This window comes from Lissotriton helveticus, chromosome 3_1 (genome assembly GCF_964261635.1).
Source record: "Lissotriton helveticus chromosome 3_1, aLisHel1.1, whole genome shotgun sequence".
In the NCBI taxonomy this organism is placed as follows: domain Eukaryota; kingdom Metazoa; phylum Chordata; class Amphibia; order Caudata; family Salamandridae; genus Lissotriton; species Lissotriton helveticus.
Window position 1 is genome coordinate 1807263019 of NC_136061.1, and position 19447 is coordinate 1807282465.

Below are 19447 nucleotides of genomic sequence, written 5' to 3' on the forward strand. Positions count from 1 at the left end.
TAAAACATACCAGGGCAGTCAGAACAAAGACCTCTGGTCTAATTTGAAATTTCCTTTTCAAATGCATGTTATTAGTTCGATATATTGGAGGGTCCCTGCAAGAAACGATACAACTGTTTTATTTTAGGTGAGCCCTCGTTTCACCTTTAAGACGTTGATCTGAGGAATATGCATCTGTGTATTGCCTCTATGTTGGGGTCAGAACATTAGAAAAGGAAAGAGATCATGCCCTTGAGTTTTTTTAGAACGATCATTTTACACTACCCTCTGCATGAAATGCGGTGGCCTGGCTGCACATGTTGGGCACTACATTTCCCAAAATTCTACTGAAGCGTCACTTGTTGATGGAGCGGCTGGCTCCACCCAGTCTCGCGCCCCCCTCGAGGAGGCACGCGCCGCGCCTTTCAGCCAATGGAGGTGGACAATGGGCTGTCACGTGCCGCTGTCTGGCGCTTTTGTTGGGTTCGGGCAGCTAGGGCGAGTCAGACAGAGCGGAGCAGCAGGTGAGTGCGGATCCCTGGTTTATCGTGCGAGTAGATTATGGGGCGGTAACCGAAAATAGGTAAATGTGGGGATAACCATTAGAGGGCAGCGAGGGACCACAATGACTGAGCCACTATTTTGTGAAAGGGTGTGTGATTCTAGTACCTGGAATGGCATCTTGTGCAGATGTGCAAGAACTGCCGTTGGTTGACTTGGATCCCTTTGCTGTATTAATCCTCCGAAAGGCCTCCAGCAAGTGTAGTCGTTGCTTTTGTTAAATTACATTTTTGGTAGGTAGATAAGGGAATTGGATCGTTACTTGCTCGAGGTACGGTGTCCCGCCTTCTCAAATACTTCGTGGTGTACCGATCGACCTATTTATCTTCCAGCCCCCATATCTGCCCCTTTTACAAATCATATACGTTTATTGTTGTACATGTCCCAGGCGCGCGCACTCCTCCGTTTGAATCCAGGGTAACCGCCTCGGTTCTCCGCGCGCTTCGCTTGGCAGACGGGCGGAGCGCCAGCCAATGGCGGACTACTGTCCCTGGTGTGGGCGTGGTCGGCCTCGCACGCGTTCGCTTTGTGTTGCTCGAGGAGCCCACGCGCCCCACCCTCCATGCCGATTCCAGAACAACAAAGGGGGCGCGAGGCACTGGATGGAGCGCGCGTGCGCGCGGCTCCTAGCAAGCCCGTCCCCATGAACGCTATTCACGTGTTGGAGACGCGTGTGGACAATGGCGCGCTTTGTAATGGGACGCTAATCACAAACCCGCCAAACCCAATGAAGAAGAACCTAATGGCTATCCATACAGGGTTGTGGAAATGTTCACCAAGGTACTAAAACCGTGGTCCTTTTTAAATACACAGCAATTCCAGAATCTACAATGCACGCAATTTTGTCCAGATTACTGATGTTTCACGGGTTTAGTATATTCGCTGGTAGCACGCATCTGGGTGAGCGCAAAATGTCAGCATTTTCACAGCATATTTTTAGACGATACCAGTATGCCTACGACCGCCTAAATGCTCTGGTCAGCTAGATTCCGAACCAATCTGCCCCATCGTAGATGCCATTGGGCATGGTTTCGCACATGCTTTGTCTGCACATAGTAGTCTTCCTGCGCTGTTATTGATGAGGGAGAATAAATACCCTTTCTGCTTGTTCCGGTCATCCCTCACCCCCTGTCGGTTTCATATATGCCCTGTCCAGGACTGTTTAACGAAGCCGAGTTCTGCTCCATGTCTTCATGCATGCCAACATTTTAGGACTGGGACGTGGGAGATTTAAAATAAATAAACGGGAGAATGAAAATTCCCCATTGACTTTTATTGTAGAGAATGCAATTTCAGGCAGGAGACTGCTCAAATCCATTTTTGGCATGAAAAATCGGTAGTTTCCCGCCGGAATCGGGTCTAATGGGAATGTATGTGTCTTCAACGCTTCCTCCCTGGAATCGAAGGGTGTTCATATTACCAAACATACGGTGATCAAACTCCTTTTGATTGTGTTTCCACAGACTAACATTATTTAGGGAGAGGTAGTCGTAACATTGTCAAAAGGGACGGCGGGGGTTCTGAAACGTTCTTGGATCCACTTTGTTTTGCACCCACGCCTCAGCCCTACAACAGCTTCACAATACAACTCGCCAGCACGCTGCGTTTGGGTTTGGAAAGCATCACCCCTGCCTCCCTAGCACCAAAGATCAAAGTACTGTCTCGTTGGGAGAACATCAGAGCCGAGAATATTATTCAAAATCACGTCTTGAGCGGTTTCTTGAAGTTTAGAGATTGCTTAGCCACAGGTAGAGAGCATAGGGTCTTTTAATTACGAGCTGCCAGGAAGGAAAAGGAGCGGCCGCCGTGGTTGTGTAGTGGTTGCGGTGTACCGAGGCAAATGAGGTCGGGTGAATAAGACCTGGAGGCTTGGTAAGGGATGTTGCTTCATTGCTGGGAAAACGCTTTACTCGTGGAATCCATCAATTAGATGTTAAAGATGTGGCTACAAAAGAGTAGTCATGAAAAGCAGCCTGACAGTCCACATAGTTCCATTATGGCACCACACCCCAACAGAGTATGCATGCGTAAATAAATACACAACACTTTTGTTTGGGAAAAATATTGCTTTTGGTTTATTCCATACAAAGTATGCATTATGGTGGCTTATCTTATGGGCGATCCAAGGGCAGGCAGCTGTACCAACCTATGCTGCTCTGCACGCCTGATGAGCCAAGCACTGTGGAGAAACCAATCGGTGCACTACCCTTATGGGAGTGATCCCCCTTATTGGATCACGTGACACATTGGTCCCTTACTTCTCACGCCCCTTTCACGGCAAAGCGTTGCAAGGCAAGCCCCCGGTTGTTCAGGCCCAGGGCTCGAGTCGGGGTACCACGCCGGTGGACGGCGTCCCCCCACTTATTTTACCGGGGGGACAGCGTCCCCCCTGCCAAACAGCTGGACTTCACTCTTTGGCCGCTATGGGACGAGATTGTTTCCTATACCGCAAACACGTTTTACATCCCCCACTGCGTTAAGACAGTGCGGTTTGAACGTTGTTTCTACATCACCTCCTGCAGGGGTCATCCAACCCCCCTCTCTCCTCTCCAGCACTTGCAAAGCTCTTCCAGCACAATCACAGAGAACAGTTGTTATAACCCCCAAAACAAAGTTGTTATGACCAGAGTCCTCGATCGTTTAACCACAGGCTAACATCAAAATGCATTGAACTTGAATACGTTTTTGGAAGACATGGTATGAAACATGTCACAAGTTTCTGGGTTGCAATGAGCCCGATGGTGCAAGCCACCTTTCGTGACGTCACTCCCTGTCAAGACGTCACTTCCGGTGACGGCGTCCCCCCACTTTTTTTTTTTTTAATTTTTTTTTTTTTTAGACTCGTGCCCTGTTCAGGCCCACAACCGCCCGAAGGCCTATGTAATTACTCCAGGACTCTCCCCTGAGGCTCCTGGGATTTGGCTCCCGCACCCCTATTGTGCTCTTGCCGAGGTACCCCTTCTGTACCCATGCTTACAGATCGTCCTGTAACTCCGCCTGAAACGACAAAAACATTATAACTTTGTGTAATTCGCCTGCCAACCCCACGGTGGGTAAGCGGTAGGGTGGGAGACGGCGTGTCCAGCCCAAAGAGATGCCAAGATGGCCGGGGAGGCATAAATACCTCCCCACCTCTGCGTGCCAATAGTGACACGTCTGGTAAGGGGACTCCTCCTGAAGTCACGCATTATAGTGGGGAAGTGCCCAAATGGCACTAAAAGGGGGCTGCCCTTTTAGGGTGGCCCCTTGCGGGGGGGGGGGGGCTGTGGGCAGCCGTATTTCTTTTTTCTTCGTGTTGAAGTAAATGTCTCCTGCAAACAGTAGTGACAGCATGAAGTAAGGGAACTTGCGCGCAAGGGGGTGGGGTAGGGAGTGAGTGGATAAGCAAAATATTGTAACTTTTTTGATTGCTACATGTCAAACATGCAGATTAAATTATTTTAATATATATTATGAAACCTTAAATAAATAATGCATTTCATCCAATCCTGGTGGATGCAGTGGAGACTCGTGGTGTGTGTTTAGTGCTATAATGTCTCAGTCTGTTTTAGAAAGCGCTGAACATGTAAGTCATTGAGTTGGATAACGAACATCTTATTCAGCGCCAAGATGCCCTTCTCTGTAAACGTGCGCTATACCACGTTTTAAACTTGCATTACACACAGTATAAGAGGCTGCTCCAGAATGCGCAGGAAAGGTTTGATAAAAGTTTTCAAAATATATAGTTTGTCATTAAAGCTCACACCACAACTTAGCTGGTAGCACTCGGGAGTTACAATACTCCTCAAAGAATGGGTATCAGTAAGCAATTTATTTTGGTAACTTGCTTTTTAAAGCGCATTCTTCATATTATAGCTGGTGGCTCCCTTACAATAACTCGCAAAGAACGTGTCAGGAGGAAGCTTCAAGTTATACCATCAATTAAAACCACTACCGGCTTTAGTCGCCCATTGCGTCTGCAGACGGACCACTTGTGTACATTTACACTTCTTGCAAGCATCCTGGCAAGGCTTGTTCAGCTGATTGTTTCTCCCTCTGTTTCACAACACAGGAGCATACCCGAATGGCTCTTCAGCTGAATCATTTCATTTCGGAATTAACCGTCTCGACTAAGTAGGGGGTCCGGTTTCCTAAAAATGAAGTATGTGTATATCGTGCCCCTCGGCCCTCCCACACACCTTTCAACCACGGCTACTGCACCGGGGATCCCCTTTATTCTAGGACTGCTGCTTCTCATAGCGAGGGCCCTTGCCAATCGGAGCTCTTGCTTGTAGCACAATAATTTAAAGAGCAAGTGTCTTTTTTAGGAAGGCAGTGAAAGCCTTTTAATTGTAAATACCTGGAAGTGCAGGGAGATGGAGTGGCGATCATGAAGCAGCATTTTGAATAATCTGTAGAATCCTAGGTATTCAGTAATGCCTACACATAGTCTCCCTCTTCTCCACCTAGCCCCGCCCCGAGTTTGAGACAATTGCTGGATGTGGCAAGGATGTTTTTAGCGGGCACCTCAAATGAAGCTACACCTCGAATGCATGCATTAACGTATAGTTCCACTTTTAGGGTTCTGGCCTATAAAGAGAAGGGGAGGTTGATGTGAAACACTTATTTTGATATATATATATTTTTTTCAGGGTCTTCAGATACTGGATTTATTTTAGACCTGTACCTGTTTTGACTGTTTTATCGTCATGGCCAGTTCTGGTGAGTAAAGAAATGCCACAACAAATACCGTTTCTCAACAGCTGTGCACTGTCACCAACAGTTGAGGTACACTGTTGATGTCTCTTTATTTAAATGCATACAATACATTATAGATAAAGCACTTTATCATATTTTTAAATGAAAGTAACTACTCCAATTTGTGCCCGTACGTGTTCCTCAAGTCTAACATAATCCCATGTATGTTAAACTGAAGTCACAACCTTTCACAACTGTTTCTGGACAAATAGACAGGCTCTCCAACCACATGACCAACTCATTGGTGCAACAATCTTGTGCTCCATCTGTGATCTCCTGTAAGAAATAGTTTGTAAGTGTAGGTGGGTAGCTCACAACTTCGAGGAATAATCATAGCACTTGTCAGGGTGAGTGAGCTCATTAAATGAACCTGAAATCCACCCCCTGAAAGCTATGGCACCGACCTGTCCAGTTTAATTTGGTGCAATAAGTAAATTCTGTGTGGAGCGTCAAAATACAAAACAAACACCCCAAACCGAACTAGTAAAATTGTAAAGTGGAATAAAGTGAAAAAAATCCGATTGTGGGAACTGGAGATACTGATTTTGTTTTTGATAGAAATGGCACCAATGATAGTGGTCGTGGTGGAGTAGAACCTAGGTGAAATCTGAGGCTGAACACAATGGTGTGGGCTGGATACACTGAGGTTCGTCCTGATTTTACAATTTTGATTTTCTAGTCCTTTAAGTCCCAGTCCACCACATGGGCACACTTCTAAATAGTTTAATGCAATCATTGTCGTACTTTTAATTCTCAGGTTTTCACTGTCATGCAGTTGGTGAGCACGCTTTGCTAGAACTGGGTTGTTTGGTGGACCTCAGCATGCCATGGATGCCCAGGACCACGATAATGACTTGGATGCATCAGCCACATGCGTCCGTAGACACAGCAATATCTAAATGTTTTCTCTTTTCCTTCCCTCAAGTGTTAATGTGGTTCCAACTCAAGCCTTACTGATGTGTTCCTCTGCTTAACTGCCACATGGGGGGGGGATAGCCTCACGTTTGGTGATTCCAAAGGTGCCCAGCTTCTGACCCTCTATCGGGCAGGACACTTCTCAATCGCATGCATGAGGGAACAAGCACGTTTTAATGCTGAAGGAGATCGTAGTGGGATACATAGACTTGCAAGAAGAACAATAGGACCTCTGTAGCCTGGCATTTCTCTTTACTAAACTGGTACAAAGAATTCGGTCTTTTAATCAGCGCTGCCTTTATTTTGAAAATTGCTTCTTCCTATGCGAGGGTCTTTTAAGACTTCTTCCATGGTGTCTAATATGAACAGCACTGTTTGTTTTCATTTCAGATATTCACGTAAAGGAACTAGATAAACGTGCATCTGGACAGTCATTTGAGGTTATTCTCACTGACAAGGCGGCAGCTGCCTCAAAGGCAGGCGGCGGTGCAGACCATCTGCTGTCCCCTCCAAAGAAAAAGGATCTTTCTCTGGAAGAAATTCAGAAAAAGTTAGAAGCCGCTGAAGAGAGGCGCAAGGTAACTGTGGAGACTTTAAAGGAATTGTATCTTTTAGCAGTGCAACAGGTTTCATTAGCAGGTTAAAAAGGTGAATTAAAACGCACACCTAGCTCTTAAAATGCTTGCCTGATTCCTTAATACATGGTCCTGGCGTTTTGTGCTTAAATGGGTTGTTGGAAGTCACCAGTGGTGCTCATTGGCTTTAAATGTGTTTGCAGGTCTTCCCCCCCCCCCCCCCCCTCCCCTGCGCACACACTTGATTGTTTCCCTTTTTAAATTTGGGGAGTGTAATTAGCCTGAGCAACTAAAAAGGGATGAGACGTGTTCTCCTCTTACCTGCATCTTTCTTTGTGCTTGGGTGCTCTCAACACTTGGCTGAGGTATTGTGCTTGTAGGGGTGCACAACAATTCAGGGGCTCGTAAAGACATAATAGGTGTCTGGATTTACCTTGGTTACACGGATTCCCCAGACCTCTGAATAGGTTTACATTTTCAGTGCCGTAGGCTCTGCTTTGGAAGTGTAACACTTCTTCCCAGTCGATACAGCCTAGAGTAGTGTAGACGCAGGACCACTGGTTGAAACCACCTGATGGTTCTGTCCTACTGGAGTTACTCATTTTTAGTGCTGGATTATAATTTGACACCAATAATGGACACTAGGCAGGGAATACAAGCTTGTATATGGGGGAATGTTTACTTGTATCTCGTGATGTGATTTTCCTATTGAGTCAATGTAAAACTGTCAGGCTCAAATTTGCGGTTTTCTACAGACTCGCGTGTTTTGCAGTGCATTAAACATAAGCATGGTAACAATATTGGGGGGGGCTTCGATTATCCCTTGACAGGACTATAGTATGTATCAGTTTAATTCATGCTTGGGCAGTTGGTGTTTGGGTGATGCTCTAGCAGGATTTTTTTTTTCTTTTTCTTGCATAGGATGTGACACATGCCTGAGTCTTGTCGTGTTCCTTTGCTTTGCTAAGGGCTTACACGGGATTATATTGACTAACGACGATGTGCTGCAGCACTTACAAAACCTAAGCTGAGAAAAGGAAGGGGTCCTGCTTCAGGCTTGTCCTCTGACACTATAGAATGGTGGGATTTGATCTCTACGTGTACTTTCCTCTTTCTTACTGTACAACCAGTCTTGTTAAGCTAGTCATTTAAGCACCTGTCTGCATTACATAGGTTCACGACTAGGAATTTATTAGTTCCCAATGTCTGGATTTTCTTCTCTCCCAGGCTCATTTTCTTCTGACTAACCAATTTGTGTGGCAATTGGGCATTTGTAGCCCTGCTTATGTTTGTAAAATTACCGTGTGCATCTTCAAATGTTTTGTAATTTGACTGAATCGTGTTTGATAGCAAGTGGCTCCTTGGGATGAGCACTACAATGACTGATACAACCAGCCTGATAAAGATGGCAATTCAGAAACTTAACACTGGCGCAGATGACTCCAACCAGTCTATCGTCATCTACCAGTAGCTTCCAGACACCTTCAGAGCAACTCGCAGCCATGAGTTGCTTTTTAAATGAGCACAAGGTCATATTCCTTAAAATTAAGGGAAGGCTGTTTTCATCAGGCTGCATATGGCAGGGCCTGATATCGAGTAGTGTAATTAACTTTTAAATAAAATCCCTTGTCCACTCCATATTGGAGTTCTGAACAAAATGTTTCATAATCCTTTTAAATGTAAGAAAATTAAGGTTTGAGGCAAATGAGCTGTAGATCATGCTTGTGCATAGATCGCCATCTAGTGTTGGGTTGGGATGTTTGTACTTTGTTTTTCTTTGAAGTTATTCCAGTCCACTAGGTAGGTGACTCCTCCCTTAGGTGATAGTGTGACATCCACTCATTGTGTTTTTTTTTTTTTTTTGGGTTTTTTCTGCCATTGGGTTCGGATGTGAATTGTTGCCCTCCGGTTAGGCACAGTTCCTTCGGGCCCCCTTCGATGCGCAACCACTACTCTGTTTATCGATCGCTTTTCCCACTCTGTATCATGCTCTCAAATCTTCGATCAGAACATTCGTGGAATGCCATTGGACATGCCCGGATCGGTCGCAGCAAATTGAATGGACTCCATTCAAGTTATGTCCAGTGTCGTTCAGCGTTCCAGTGCACCGACTTGTACAGTGTACAACCTCTACCTATCCCCGGAACGCAACGAGACTTCGCGTACCAGTCAAAGAAAAGCCTCCTGATCAGCAGGCTCGATGTCGCGAAATGTACCAGCAAAGCAGCCCAGCGATAGACCTCCTCGCTGAAGTCTGATCACGATGAATCGCAAGCAGAGATGGAGGACGAGCACGTCTGCGACACTGACTCTGTCGAAGACTTTACCCAGGCAAAACAGACCGTGAGTAGAGCCTTAGTTCCCCCTATCATCTCCTCCTTTTACAAGAAAGTCTCCTGTCCCTCCTCTGCCTTCAGTCCAATGTCAGCACCGAGAGTTTCGAGCACCGCTCCTTCAGACTCTGCGCCGAAGCACAGACAACTGCCTTATTGCTTGACCCGTCCCAAGGCTGGTGCCCACCCGAAACCTTAAGTGGCAAAGTCAAAACCCCTCCTGGTCCCCGTTCTGCCACTACAGAAAGCAAAATCTTCGGAGCCAAACAGACTTCTAAAGACGGTACAGCGACTGGAGTGTCTGACCAAAAATCCACTGGATCCGAAACAGAAAGAAATTGCAATACACCCAAACTGGTCACATTCATGCCAAACTTCCGGTAAAGAGGAAATTAGGCTTCTCAGGGCTACCAAATTCCTTAAAAAAGGAAAAGTGGCTATTGACTATTCTCTTTACATTTCTGAAGATCCTTTCACCTGCACATGCCCCTACACCACCTGACCCACAAGATTACAACTACATAGTACCACAATAGGATCATTATAATGTCCCGCAACCTGATTATGACCATGATTTGTATCCATCCAGACCTTCCCCCTCGGATGATAATATTGGGTACATTGAGTTCATCAATAGGGCAGCAGAATACCATGGGGTATAGCTCCATTAGGAGTCTGGAGGAGGATATTCTATTAAGAGACCCATAGTTAATCTCAAAGGGCAACCCAAACCATACCGATGTTAACGACCCTGCTTAAACCTACTGAGGATATCTTTCAAGACCCTGTCAAAGCTAGGGTTATCGCTTCCAGGGTAGAGCAGTACAGGACTGCACCTAATGACCCAGTGTACATCAAAGGCCAGTTACCTTTCGACTCTTTGGTCTTTTCTAATGCCCGGAAGAAGGGTAACTCCCAAACAGGGGGTTCCCCACATCCTGATAGTCCAAATTATCGAATGCTTCCAGTAAATGGATAGCATCACATGTGGCCAATTGCCAATGCCCAGGCATTATTGGCATCATATGATACGGCTCATTATGATGAACCCTGGAAGCTCCAGTTCCTTCCTGATAAGCATAAAGCTAAAGCCAGCAACCATATTAGAGAGGGTAAATTAATAACCAATACCTCTATCAAATGTGCCTTAGATCAGGCAGATATTGTGGCTCGTGCAGTGAACACTAGTGTAGTGCTCCGTAGGATTTCTGTTTAAACCGGAGGTACAAGCCTCTATCCTTAATCAACCTTTTGATACGCAACATCTCTTTGGCCCAGCTGTTTCATCTTTGGAAAAGATGAAAAGGCACAGATGTTAAGTCCATGGGGGCCTTGCAAGCACCTTCCAACAGATGCTCCTTTCGCTGCTCATTCTACAGGGGTGGCTCCAAACTTCTCTACAGACAATGCCGCCTCCTCTTACAAGGGCAATAATCAGTCTGCCTCTTCAAGAGGTTATTTTCGAGGAGGATCTGGAGAAAATAACGCCGCCTGGGGGAGAGGCAGAGGTAATTCAACACGCATCTCCCCACCAACAAACAATGACTTATTTCCATACCCCCAATCGTTCCACTCCTGTCGTGGCATCTCTCAATTTCTACCCATTTGGAAAAAGATTACATCCAGCAAATGGGTTCTGTAAATTATCCAATCTGGTTATTGCCTGGAATTTACAAGTACTCCACCCAATATTCCTCCATGGTCTCACCTCATGTCACAAGAACATCTTGCGCTTATAAAGCAAAAGTTCTTTTGTTATTGCAAAAAGGTGCAATAGAAATTAAAGGGAGTACACTCCTGTTCCTGGATATTGGAAAGGGACTGGCTCTAATTCCCTGAAAGGACTGCTCTCAGGCCCATATTGGACCTCAGCACTCAATCTCCATATTCAATCAGACCATTTTCACATGGTGACACGAAGTGCTTCCTCTCCTTTAGCACAGCGACTTTCTATCCACTCTTGATCTAAAGGACACTTACTTTCATATACCAATACACCCTGCCCACCGCAAGTATGTCCGGTTTGTGGTAGCAGGCCAACATTATCAATTCAAGGTCCTACCCTTAGGAGTGATGACTGCACCCAGGGTGTTCACAAAATGCTTGGCCGTAGTCTCAGGTGTCTTGCGTTTTCATAGTTCCCTACGCAAGACTTCAGATGTGTGCTAAGCATTCCTGCAGAGGACCCAAAGTCAGTTATCAGATCTAGTGTTGGTAGATGGCCACACCCGTTCTCTGCAGTGGTGGCGCACACAACCTGTTAAAAGGCCATCCCTTCAGCAACCCGGTTCCACAGATCGCTCTGACAACCGATGCATCAATAACGGGTTGGGGAGCCCATCTCCAAAACCACAATTCAAGGCACATGGCCCCCAAAAAACTTCATATCAATCACCTAGAGCTCGTAAAAAAAGTAAAATAAAAAAATTTCTGGTTCTGAAAGCATTTCAAGTTCAGTTAGTACGCAAAACCTTACTAATTCGTACAGACAACTTGACAGCCATGTACTACATTCCAAAAACGGGGGATGGGGGGCCCACTCCCTCCAACTGTCCCATCTCCAGATTTCCTGTGCTAGCTGGGTCATTCATCACTATCGATCTCCTGGCAGAACCCATCCCATGAGTGGACAATCAGATGGCAGATCTGTTAAGTTGCCAGAAACAGATCCACAAATGGGAACTATATCCTCATATCCTCCTCCCATATGGGGCTTCCCAAACAGACCTGTTAGCCACACATCTAAATGCAAAATGCCCAAACTTCGCGTCCAGGTATCCACACTCATTGTCCAAAGGCAATGCACTATGGACGAATTGGTCAGGGATATTTGCTTACACTTTTCTGCACTCCCACTCATTCCATTAGTGGTTCGGAACCTGTTTACATCCCTGATGCTAATCCTAGTTGCTCCTACATGAGCACATCAACTGTGGTTCACAACCCTATTGGAACTCTCAGTAGTTCCTCATTAGAAACTACGTCTTTCACCCAGAGCCATGGTGAGATAAGACATCCAGATCCCAGTCCACTCATCTGGCACCTGATGTCAGTTTGGCTATCTAAACCTACCGCCAGACTGTATGAATATCATATGGAAGCTAGTCGTCCTACCTCAAGAGCATGCTATGCATCAAAGTGTAAGCGGTTTGTGATTTACTGTAACAATCCTATCAACCCGCTTCATGCTTCGGTACAAAACATATGCTATGTTACATCTACAACGTTCCAATTTAGCATACACATCGATCTGCTTACATCTTGTGGCAATGGCCGCATCCTCCAGAAAAGACTGCATCTGGTCTCTTTTTGAGTACCTATCATTAAAGCACTTATGGAGGGACTCAAAAGTTATTCCACCAAGGCGCCCACCTGCCCCAGTGTTAAATCTCCATATTATTCTCACCAGGCTGATTGGTCCACCCTTTGAACCATTGCGCAGATGTGAACTTCAATTGTTTTTACATGAGGTGGCTTTTCTAGTTGCTATCACATCACTCAGTCTGTGAGATACAGGCATTAACCATAGAAAAACCTTTTTTGCAGATGCACCAAAACAGTTCTTCGGATCAATCCTTAATTCCTTCCTAAAGTTATTTCTGCCTTTCACAGTAATCAGTTGAATTACTGTTCTTCCCTCAACCAGATTCAGTGGCAGAACGTGCTCTGCACACTAGATGTCAAGTGAGCATTGCTGTATTACATTGGTGTAACGGAAAGGTTCTCTTTTCAATCACCTTTTTGTAGCCTTTGCTCCACCACACAAGGGCAATGCCATATCAAAATCGGGTATTGCAAGGTGGATTGCTGAGTGTATTAAGATGTTATGCAAAGGCTAAACTAACATTACCAGTTCTCCCTAGAGCAGGCTACACTTAAACTGGGGGCTTCTATGGCATTCCTAGGGAATTACCCATAGACCTATGCAAAGCTGCAACATGGTCTACGCCTAACACATTCACAAAACACTATTCAGGAGATGTGTTAGTTGCACAACAAGCTAGAGTAGGCTAGGCAGTTTTACATAAAATATTAGACTACTCCAACAGCTACAGGTTATTATAATATTTGAGAATTTATAAAGCGCAACTGTCGCCATTGCAGGCATCCTGGCGCTGACAGATCCGAGATGACGGGGGAAAAAGGCAACGAGAGTGAGCTTTTACAGGCGGACTAGACGAGGGAATAGCCACGTTTTAATCCTTCTTCTAAACGGGAGGAGTTCAGTGAGGTGCCTAATCTCGACAGGGAGCGTGTTCCATAGTCTGGCAGCTGCCACCTCGAAGGATCTACCTCCGGCTCTGACTTTCCTGAAGCTAGGTACAACTACCAGTTTGGCATCAGAGGATCGACGCTGTCTGGTTGGCGTGTAACAAGCACATTTTGCTTGTAAAGGAGTTGGGCCAGTTCCCTGGAGAGCCCTAAAGACTATACAGAGGGCCTTGAATTGTATCCGCTGTCCTATAGGCAGCCAGTGCAGTTTTGCCAGGGCGGACCATGAGATCTTCTCGGAAGCCCCAAAGGTTAACCACCGCTTTAGGAGTTAACTGCTATATAGTCTATGTACAAGCATTTGATCTACAGCTCCTATGCCTCTAACAGAAAATGCTACTTAACTGTATGCATCTGTTCTTGGCATGTAGTCTCATGCGCCCACCTACCTCCCCGGGTATATACCTATACCAGTTGCTCCAGCCAACCCATGTTTCGTCACTATGGGAATAGCCGCAACTTCTCAGGGCTGTATCACTTTTGTAGACTGTTTCTGCCTGAAGAACTTCTGCCGGTTATACTCCGTCCCAGATGTAATTGGGCTGGGATAAGATGAGATTCAGATTTCACGTTCCTGCAGGTAGACCTTCTACGGACAGACGTGGAGCAGAGGATGCATAATATGATGGGGCGCTAACCATCCCATTTATGAGCTGCTTCGTACTTAATGGGACCACTGACACGGAATCAGTCAGTGTCGGACAAATTATAACCAGGAACGGGAAATCTGAATCTTATCCCAGCCCAATTACGGCTGGGACAGAAGTATAACCAGCAGTAAGTTCTTTAGGCAGAAAACAGTCTACACAAGTGATACAGCCCTGAGGAAGTCACAGGTCCTATTCCCATATCGACAAAACACGTGTTGGCTGGAGCAACTGGAATGAACATCAAACCAACTACTTCACACTACTATTGATTGTTTACTATAATTTGGTTGCACCATTAATGTGTATAAAGAGGCTGTGCATGTGTGCTAGGGCTTGTTAGCATTTTGTCAGGGATCTTTATTGAGGGGTACTGGATTACCCCCTCCGTGAGCACATAACTAAATAGTCAAGCACTGTTACTAGTGAGCGCCACTACCACAAGACCTAATCACCCCCACACCGTATCCTCCCGCAGATTGAAATGTTTTTTTGTTTTTGCATGTGAGGGAGTAGTACGATTTCACTACGCTTATAAGAGTTGTATTGGACATGGTCTTTACTTCAATCAACTCATTTTAAGTGGGCTGTTGCAAGCGAACTGCCACCACCTCTGGTTCTCCTAGCCTTGCAAAATCTACCTCCTTCCTACCTTAAGGGTCTATTTAAGCAGAACTGGGCATAAAAGGTGGCCTGAACAGCTTTCGTCAGCGTATGGGTGGCGCTTGAACCTTGGATAACAGGATGGTCCGTGTATAGTACTGAATGCCAAAGAGCAGACATTTGCAGAACGGTGATCTGCTCCCTAGGAGAAGCGTTGTCTGCAGCATTATAATATAATAATATCCACATTTGTAAAGCGCACAATCACCCGTTAGGGTCTCTAGGCGCTGGGGGCCGTCGGGAAGATTAAGCAAGCTATTGCCCAGAGTTACATGGTGCGGGACTAATCTGCCGCCGGTGCCGGGGATCGAACCCTGATCCCCAGATTCCGGAGTCAGTCGCCCTGGCCGCGGCGCCACACCTCTTTGTGGTGCTGATCCTTACTATATTGAGTGAATTGCCTAGGCGCTTGGGTCAACTGGATTATCCGTGTGGTAATGAGCATCTCAAAATAACTTGAAGTTTGATTTTTGACTCCGGAATTGTTCTTCAAGCGGGGCTCATTGGATGTTGTCCCTCATCAGACAGGTTGGTAAACCGTGCCAAATATTGGGCGCAGAAAGAGGTACCAGTTAGGTCTGAAGTGCAAAGGGTGATATGTTTTTGAATTGATACTGAACACTGGTGGATTAGTCTTTTGAATGCTCAGCCATCGAAATTCTAAAACCGGTGATTGAAGTGCTGATGGCTTACTCGAAAACAAATTGCAAAACATGAATGCAATGGTACAACATAGCCGAGTAATAAACCAGCTGTTCGTGTCTTGTGTAGCTCTGTATATGTACTGTATATTACTGCCCTCTGGTGGTTGGCTCAAACGTGTGCAACTAGTATTCTAAATATCTGGTTACATATCCTACAAGTGGTGAGGCTTTCAGGTCCTACCCATCTATTTCAAGACCCAAGAGACCCGTTCATACATTTTTTTCTTTTTGGGGGGGGGGGGGGGGAGTTGAGGTCAGTACAAGTACATTTCTGTGTTCTGCAGAATTGCCTGCTTTTAACAGGGCCATAGATTTATTTTTACATTTTCTCATAGCCATTTTACATAGTGTGATCCACTTGCCTCTAATTTAGATAAACTGGCATACCATTAAATTGCATCGGTTGGATCGTCATTCTTCTGTGCAACAGCTGTAATGTCTTTATTCGACTTTACTCCTTTTTTCTTTCAGTCTCACGAAGCTGAAGTTTTGAAGCAACTTGCTGAGAAACGGGAACATGAGAAAGAAGTACTTCAGAAAGCAATAGAAGAAAACAACAACTTCAGCAAGATGGCAGAGGAGAAACTGACACACAAAATGGAAGCCAACAAAGAGAACCGAGAGGCACAAATGCAAGCTAAACTTGAACGTTTGCGAGAAAAGGTATGTAAAGATCAATTTTTGGTTGCATGTAACGAGGAGCAATACATGAGATTAGTACAAGGAGACGGGTCTCTTTAGAGGTCATCTGCTAGCGTGAATATGTGCTACAAAAGCGCATGTGACCAAGTTACAGGTGGGGTTTTCCCTGTGGAAACTACACTGACAGAGAAGTGACTTTAAGATGGATTCTGTTGCATCTCGTAGTTTGCTGTTGCGTTTTTTTGTCCGCTGGCTTATTGGTGTGTAGTTAAAGTTAACTTTACTGGTGCCAGTGGCAAGTTGCTAAAAGCTCTTTCGGCTTCTGATCTCGTAAGTTCACCTGTCTGCTTTAAGGGCTTACAGCTCACTTGGGCAAGTCTTAAAGAAATGTGTACTTAAGATTTATAGGGAATTTTTCCCTCAAATAAATGTGCCAGCCCTTGTGTCTCTTGCAGGGTATATTAAGTCTAACTACGAAACATTAAACTATGCACCAACTCCCACTATTTTAACCATGATGTTCTAAAATAGCGCTCTTGGTGGATACCGTTCATGGGCTATCACCAACACCTACAATTTGAGCTGGCCACATGGCTGCCCTTTTCAACAACTGGATGCTTGTAACTTTGGTGAGCAGAGCCCCTATTTTACGGTCGCACCCTTACCTTGAAGCTCTGACCCATCTGCATGTCTGTGGCACATGGCCCTGTAAGAAAAATAATACTTAATGTTCTGAATTGGTCAGTTGCGAAGGCAACCTACTTGGACTTTTCCTCCATTGGACACGAACTGTGACCAGACTTTTTCATTCACTCCACCAAAGAAATTTCAGCACTGATGTAACCAAAAGGCTACATGATTTGCTTAATTTACTTGGTATATCTTGCTTTCTGGTCTTAATCTTCTTGTTTCTCGTTGTAGTGAAACCTAGCACATAGCCTACTGGCTATCAAAAATCTACTAGGCTGTAACCGGTTTATCTGATAAGGTCTTACTTTCCAGTGAGGTCTCTAGCCCCTGACTAATTGATTGGTCCGAGTAAGCTTACCAGCCTTTGCACTGAATGTTAATGCGTAGACCAACTGTGTTCCAGATAAATGTGAACATTTGATCCATGGTTGCATGCACTTTATAACAGTAACTTGTCTTGCAAACTTCAATCTTAATAATTTCATTTCCTTTTTAGGATAAGAAACTGGAAGAAATTCGAAAAAGCAAGGAGATCAAAGATGTTCCCGAGAACTGAATGTTAAGTGGTGCACTCCAATATCCAAAGACTGTTCATTTTTCTTTTTTCACCTGTCGGCCAGTGGTATTTTTTCTTCCCAATTAGATGCTGTATTGTAGGGCTTGTAGTACAATTTGCACTTGTGCTGTGAAGCGCTAACTGGGGATCTAGCAGGTGTCGTCCTTCATGAAGTGTTCTTATGGCCTTGCTGATGTAGCTATTTCTGCTTTTCATGTTCTACCTTTTTTCTACTTGTATATTTAGTACCAGCTTGGAACAATGGCAGCTCTGTAGAACATGTTTAAAAAGAATAGTGTTTTGTTAGTAATACATCTGTTGCATGTCAGTTCACAAGATTGTATTGTAATTTTGTGTATTGACCTAATAAAAAAAATAATGTTCTTGGTTGGTTTCTGCTATTTTGTGAAAACAATTAGTCTAGATACTGTTACGGGCCTTCCGTTTTCTGTGATGCTACAAGGAAAGTGGCACAAAAGGGGTGGTGATAAACGGAGAATCTGAACCAATCTAACATTCACACCCAGTCAACTGATCTGGGTTTAATCCATCACCGTTCTTTAGCTCACTCCGCCACCCCAGTTCAGACATGGCTATATGCAAATCAGTCTGAACCTGTGCCTCATGGGAACAGTCCAGCCCGAACTGCCAAGCCATGCCTTCCCTGGACTAGAAACAAGATTCCTGGACTGTGTGTTTGATTGGTTCAGATGCTCTGTCCATCACACCCCCTTTTGTACCGCTACAAGGAAAGTGGCACTTTTGTAGGCTTCAGTGGGAATGTTTTGTATTTGCTACATGGGTATTTGGGAGCATTTGTAAATGACTCCGATCTGAATCTTGACCAACTTAATTGATTTGCATGGATCTGTACCAGTGTTTCATGGGATCTACAAGAAATGTAGGGGACATTTGGTATTTCTGAGATAGACAAAAATATGGCTGATCCTCTTTCCGGTGACTGCTGGTAGATACACACCACCTTAAAAAGTTTGGCTTGCTGGCAGTATATCCACCTCATGCTTCCTGAATGCTAGTCATTAACTGTTTCAGATGTTCGACTAATTCTTGTAAGGATAATCTTCCATTCTGCTTCCTTGCTGTTCCTGTCTGGCATTTTTCTCTTCATAAACGTCCTCTCTGAATCCAGTCAGTCTGAAGTTTTTCAGTCAAATCTTTTTTCTTCAGTGTGACAAAATATTTAAAACTGCAATTTGTGGTGCAAGGTTTTATCTACACACCGACCTGATACTTAAAAAGGTGATGTCCGACATTTGATAATTAATTTATATTGTATTGTCTGGTATCTTAGTGCTTGGGCAGCAAGCTTTAGCCAGACGAGCACACCTCAGAAAAGAGGTCTTTAGCAGCTTCTTGAAATGTAGGAGGTCTTGGCATTTACGTACGTTGAGGGGCAGTTTGTGCCAAAGAGTAGGGGCAAGGTGAGTAAATGCCCTGCCACCCATGCATGCTTTTTTAATTCTCTGGGTGCAGAGAAGTAGTTTAGATCCTGACCGAAGGGGCCTAGAGGGCGTGTACCTTACAAGTTTGTCACGTGGATAGGAGGGACCCAGGTCATTGAGGGCTTTGAAAACAGTGCAACAAATGTTTTCTAACGGAGCCAGTGGAGTTTATAGAAGTGGCATAGTCAGTTCTCGGAGGGGCATTAGCTACTAGGCGGGCCGCAGTATTCTGGACTATTTGCAATTTGTCCAAAGACGCCCAGTTGGCCAAAGCAACTGCATTGCAGTAGTCCAGTCAGCTCAGTACTAGAGCTTGCATCAGTGTTTTTCGTTTAGAGGACGGTCAAAAAGGAAATGCTCTTAGGAGCCGGAGTATGTGAAAATATGTCCCTGCCGTGGTGGCGGCATGTGCTTCGAGCATAAGTCTTTAATCAATGCGGACTGCCAGATTCTTGACTGCGGTTTTTGGGGTGGGGGCCGAGCCCAGTTCCTCCAGCCACCAGCTGGGTTTCCAGCTTACTGCCGCACCTCCAAACATTTCCAATTTCTCTGCATTCAGTTGAAGAAAATTGGCCATCATCCAGGCAGCAATGGTCTTCAAGCCCTCCGAGAAGAGAGTTGGATATTATGTCTCGCTTAATCAAGAGTAAAAGTTGGGTTTCGTCCCCATAAGAAATTGGACTAAACCCTAGAGTCCTCATTAGTTTTGC

The 19447-nt window shown here is 45.1% G+C and overlaps 1 protein-coding gene across 1 annotated transcript; it reads left to right on the forward strand.

The window, feature by feature from the left end:
- Positions 1 to 481: 481 nt before the first annotated feature.
- Positions 482 to 17658, forward strand: STMN1 (stathmin 1). The gene is made up of 5 exons (XM_078682694.1): positions 482 to 503; positions 5172 to 5241; positions 6583 to 6770; positions 15858 to 16049; positions 17215 to 17658. The coding sequence occupies exons 2-5, from the start codon at positions 5229 to 5231 to the stop codon at positions 17272 to 17274; spliced, it is 453 nt and encodes a 150-aa protein (XP_078538820.1). The 5' UTR covers positions 482 to 503; positions 5172 to 5228; the 3' UTR covers positions 17275 to 17658.
- Positions 17659 to 19447: the final 1789 nt, after the last annotated feature.

What these genes read in the sequence shown, in the direction of transcription:
- STMN1 (XM_078682694.1), top strand. An exon ending in CCGCTGAAGAGAGGCGCAAG is followed by an intron (nt 6,771 to 15,857) that starts GTAACTGTGGAG and finishes TTTTTCTTTCAG; the next exon opens with TCTCACGAAGCTGAAGTTTT. An exon ending in TTGAACGTTTGCGAGAAAAG is followed by an intron (nt 16,050 to 17,214) that starts GTATGTAAAGAT and finishes TTTCCTTTTTAG; the next exon opens with GATAAGAAACTGGAAGAAAT.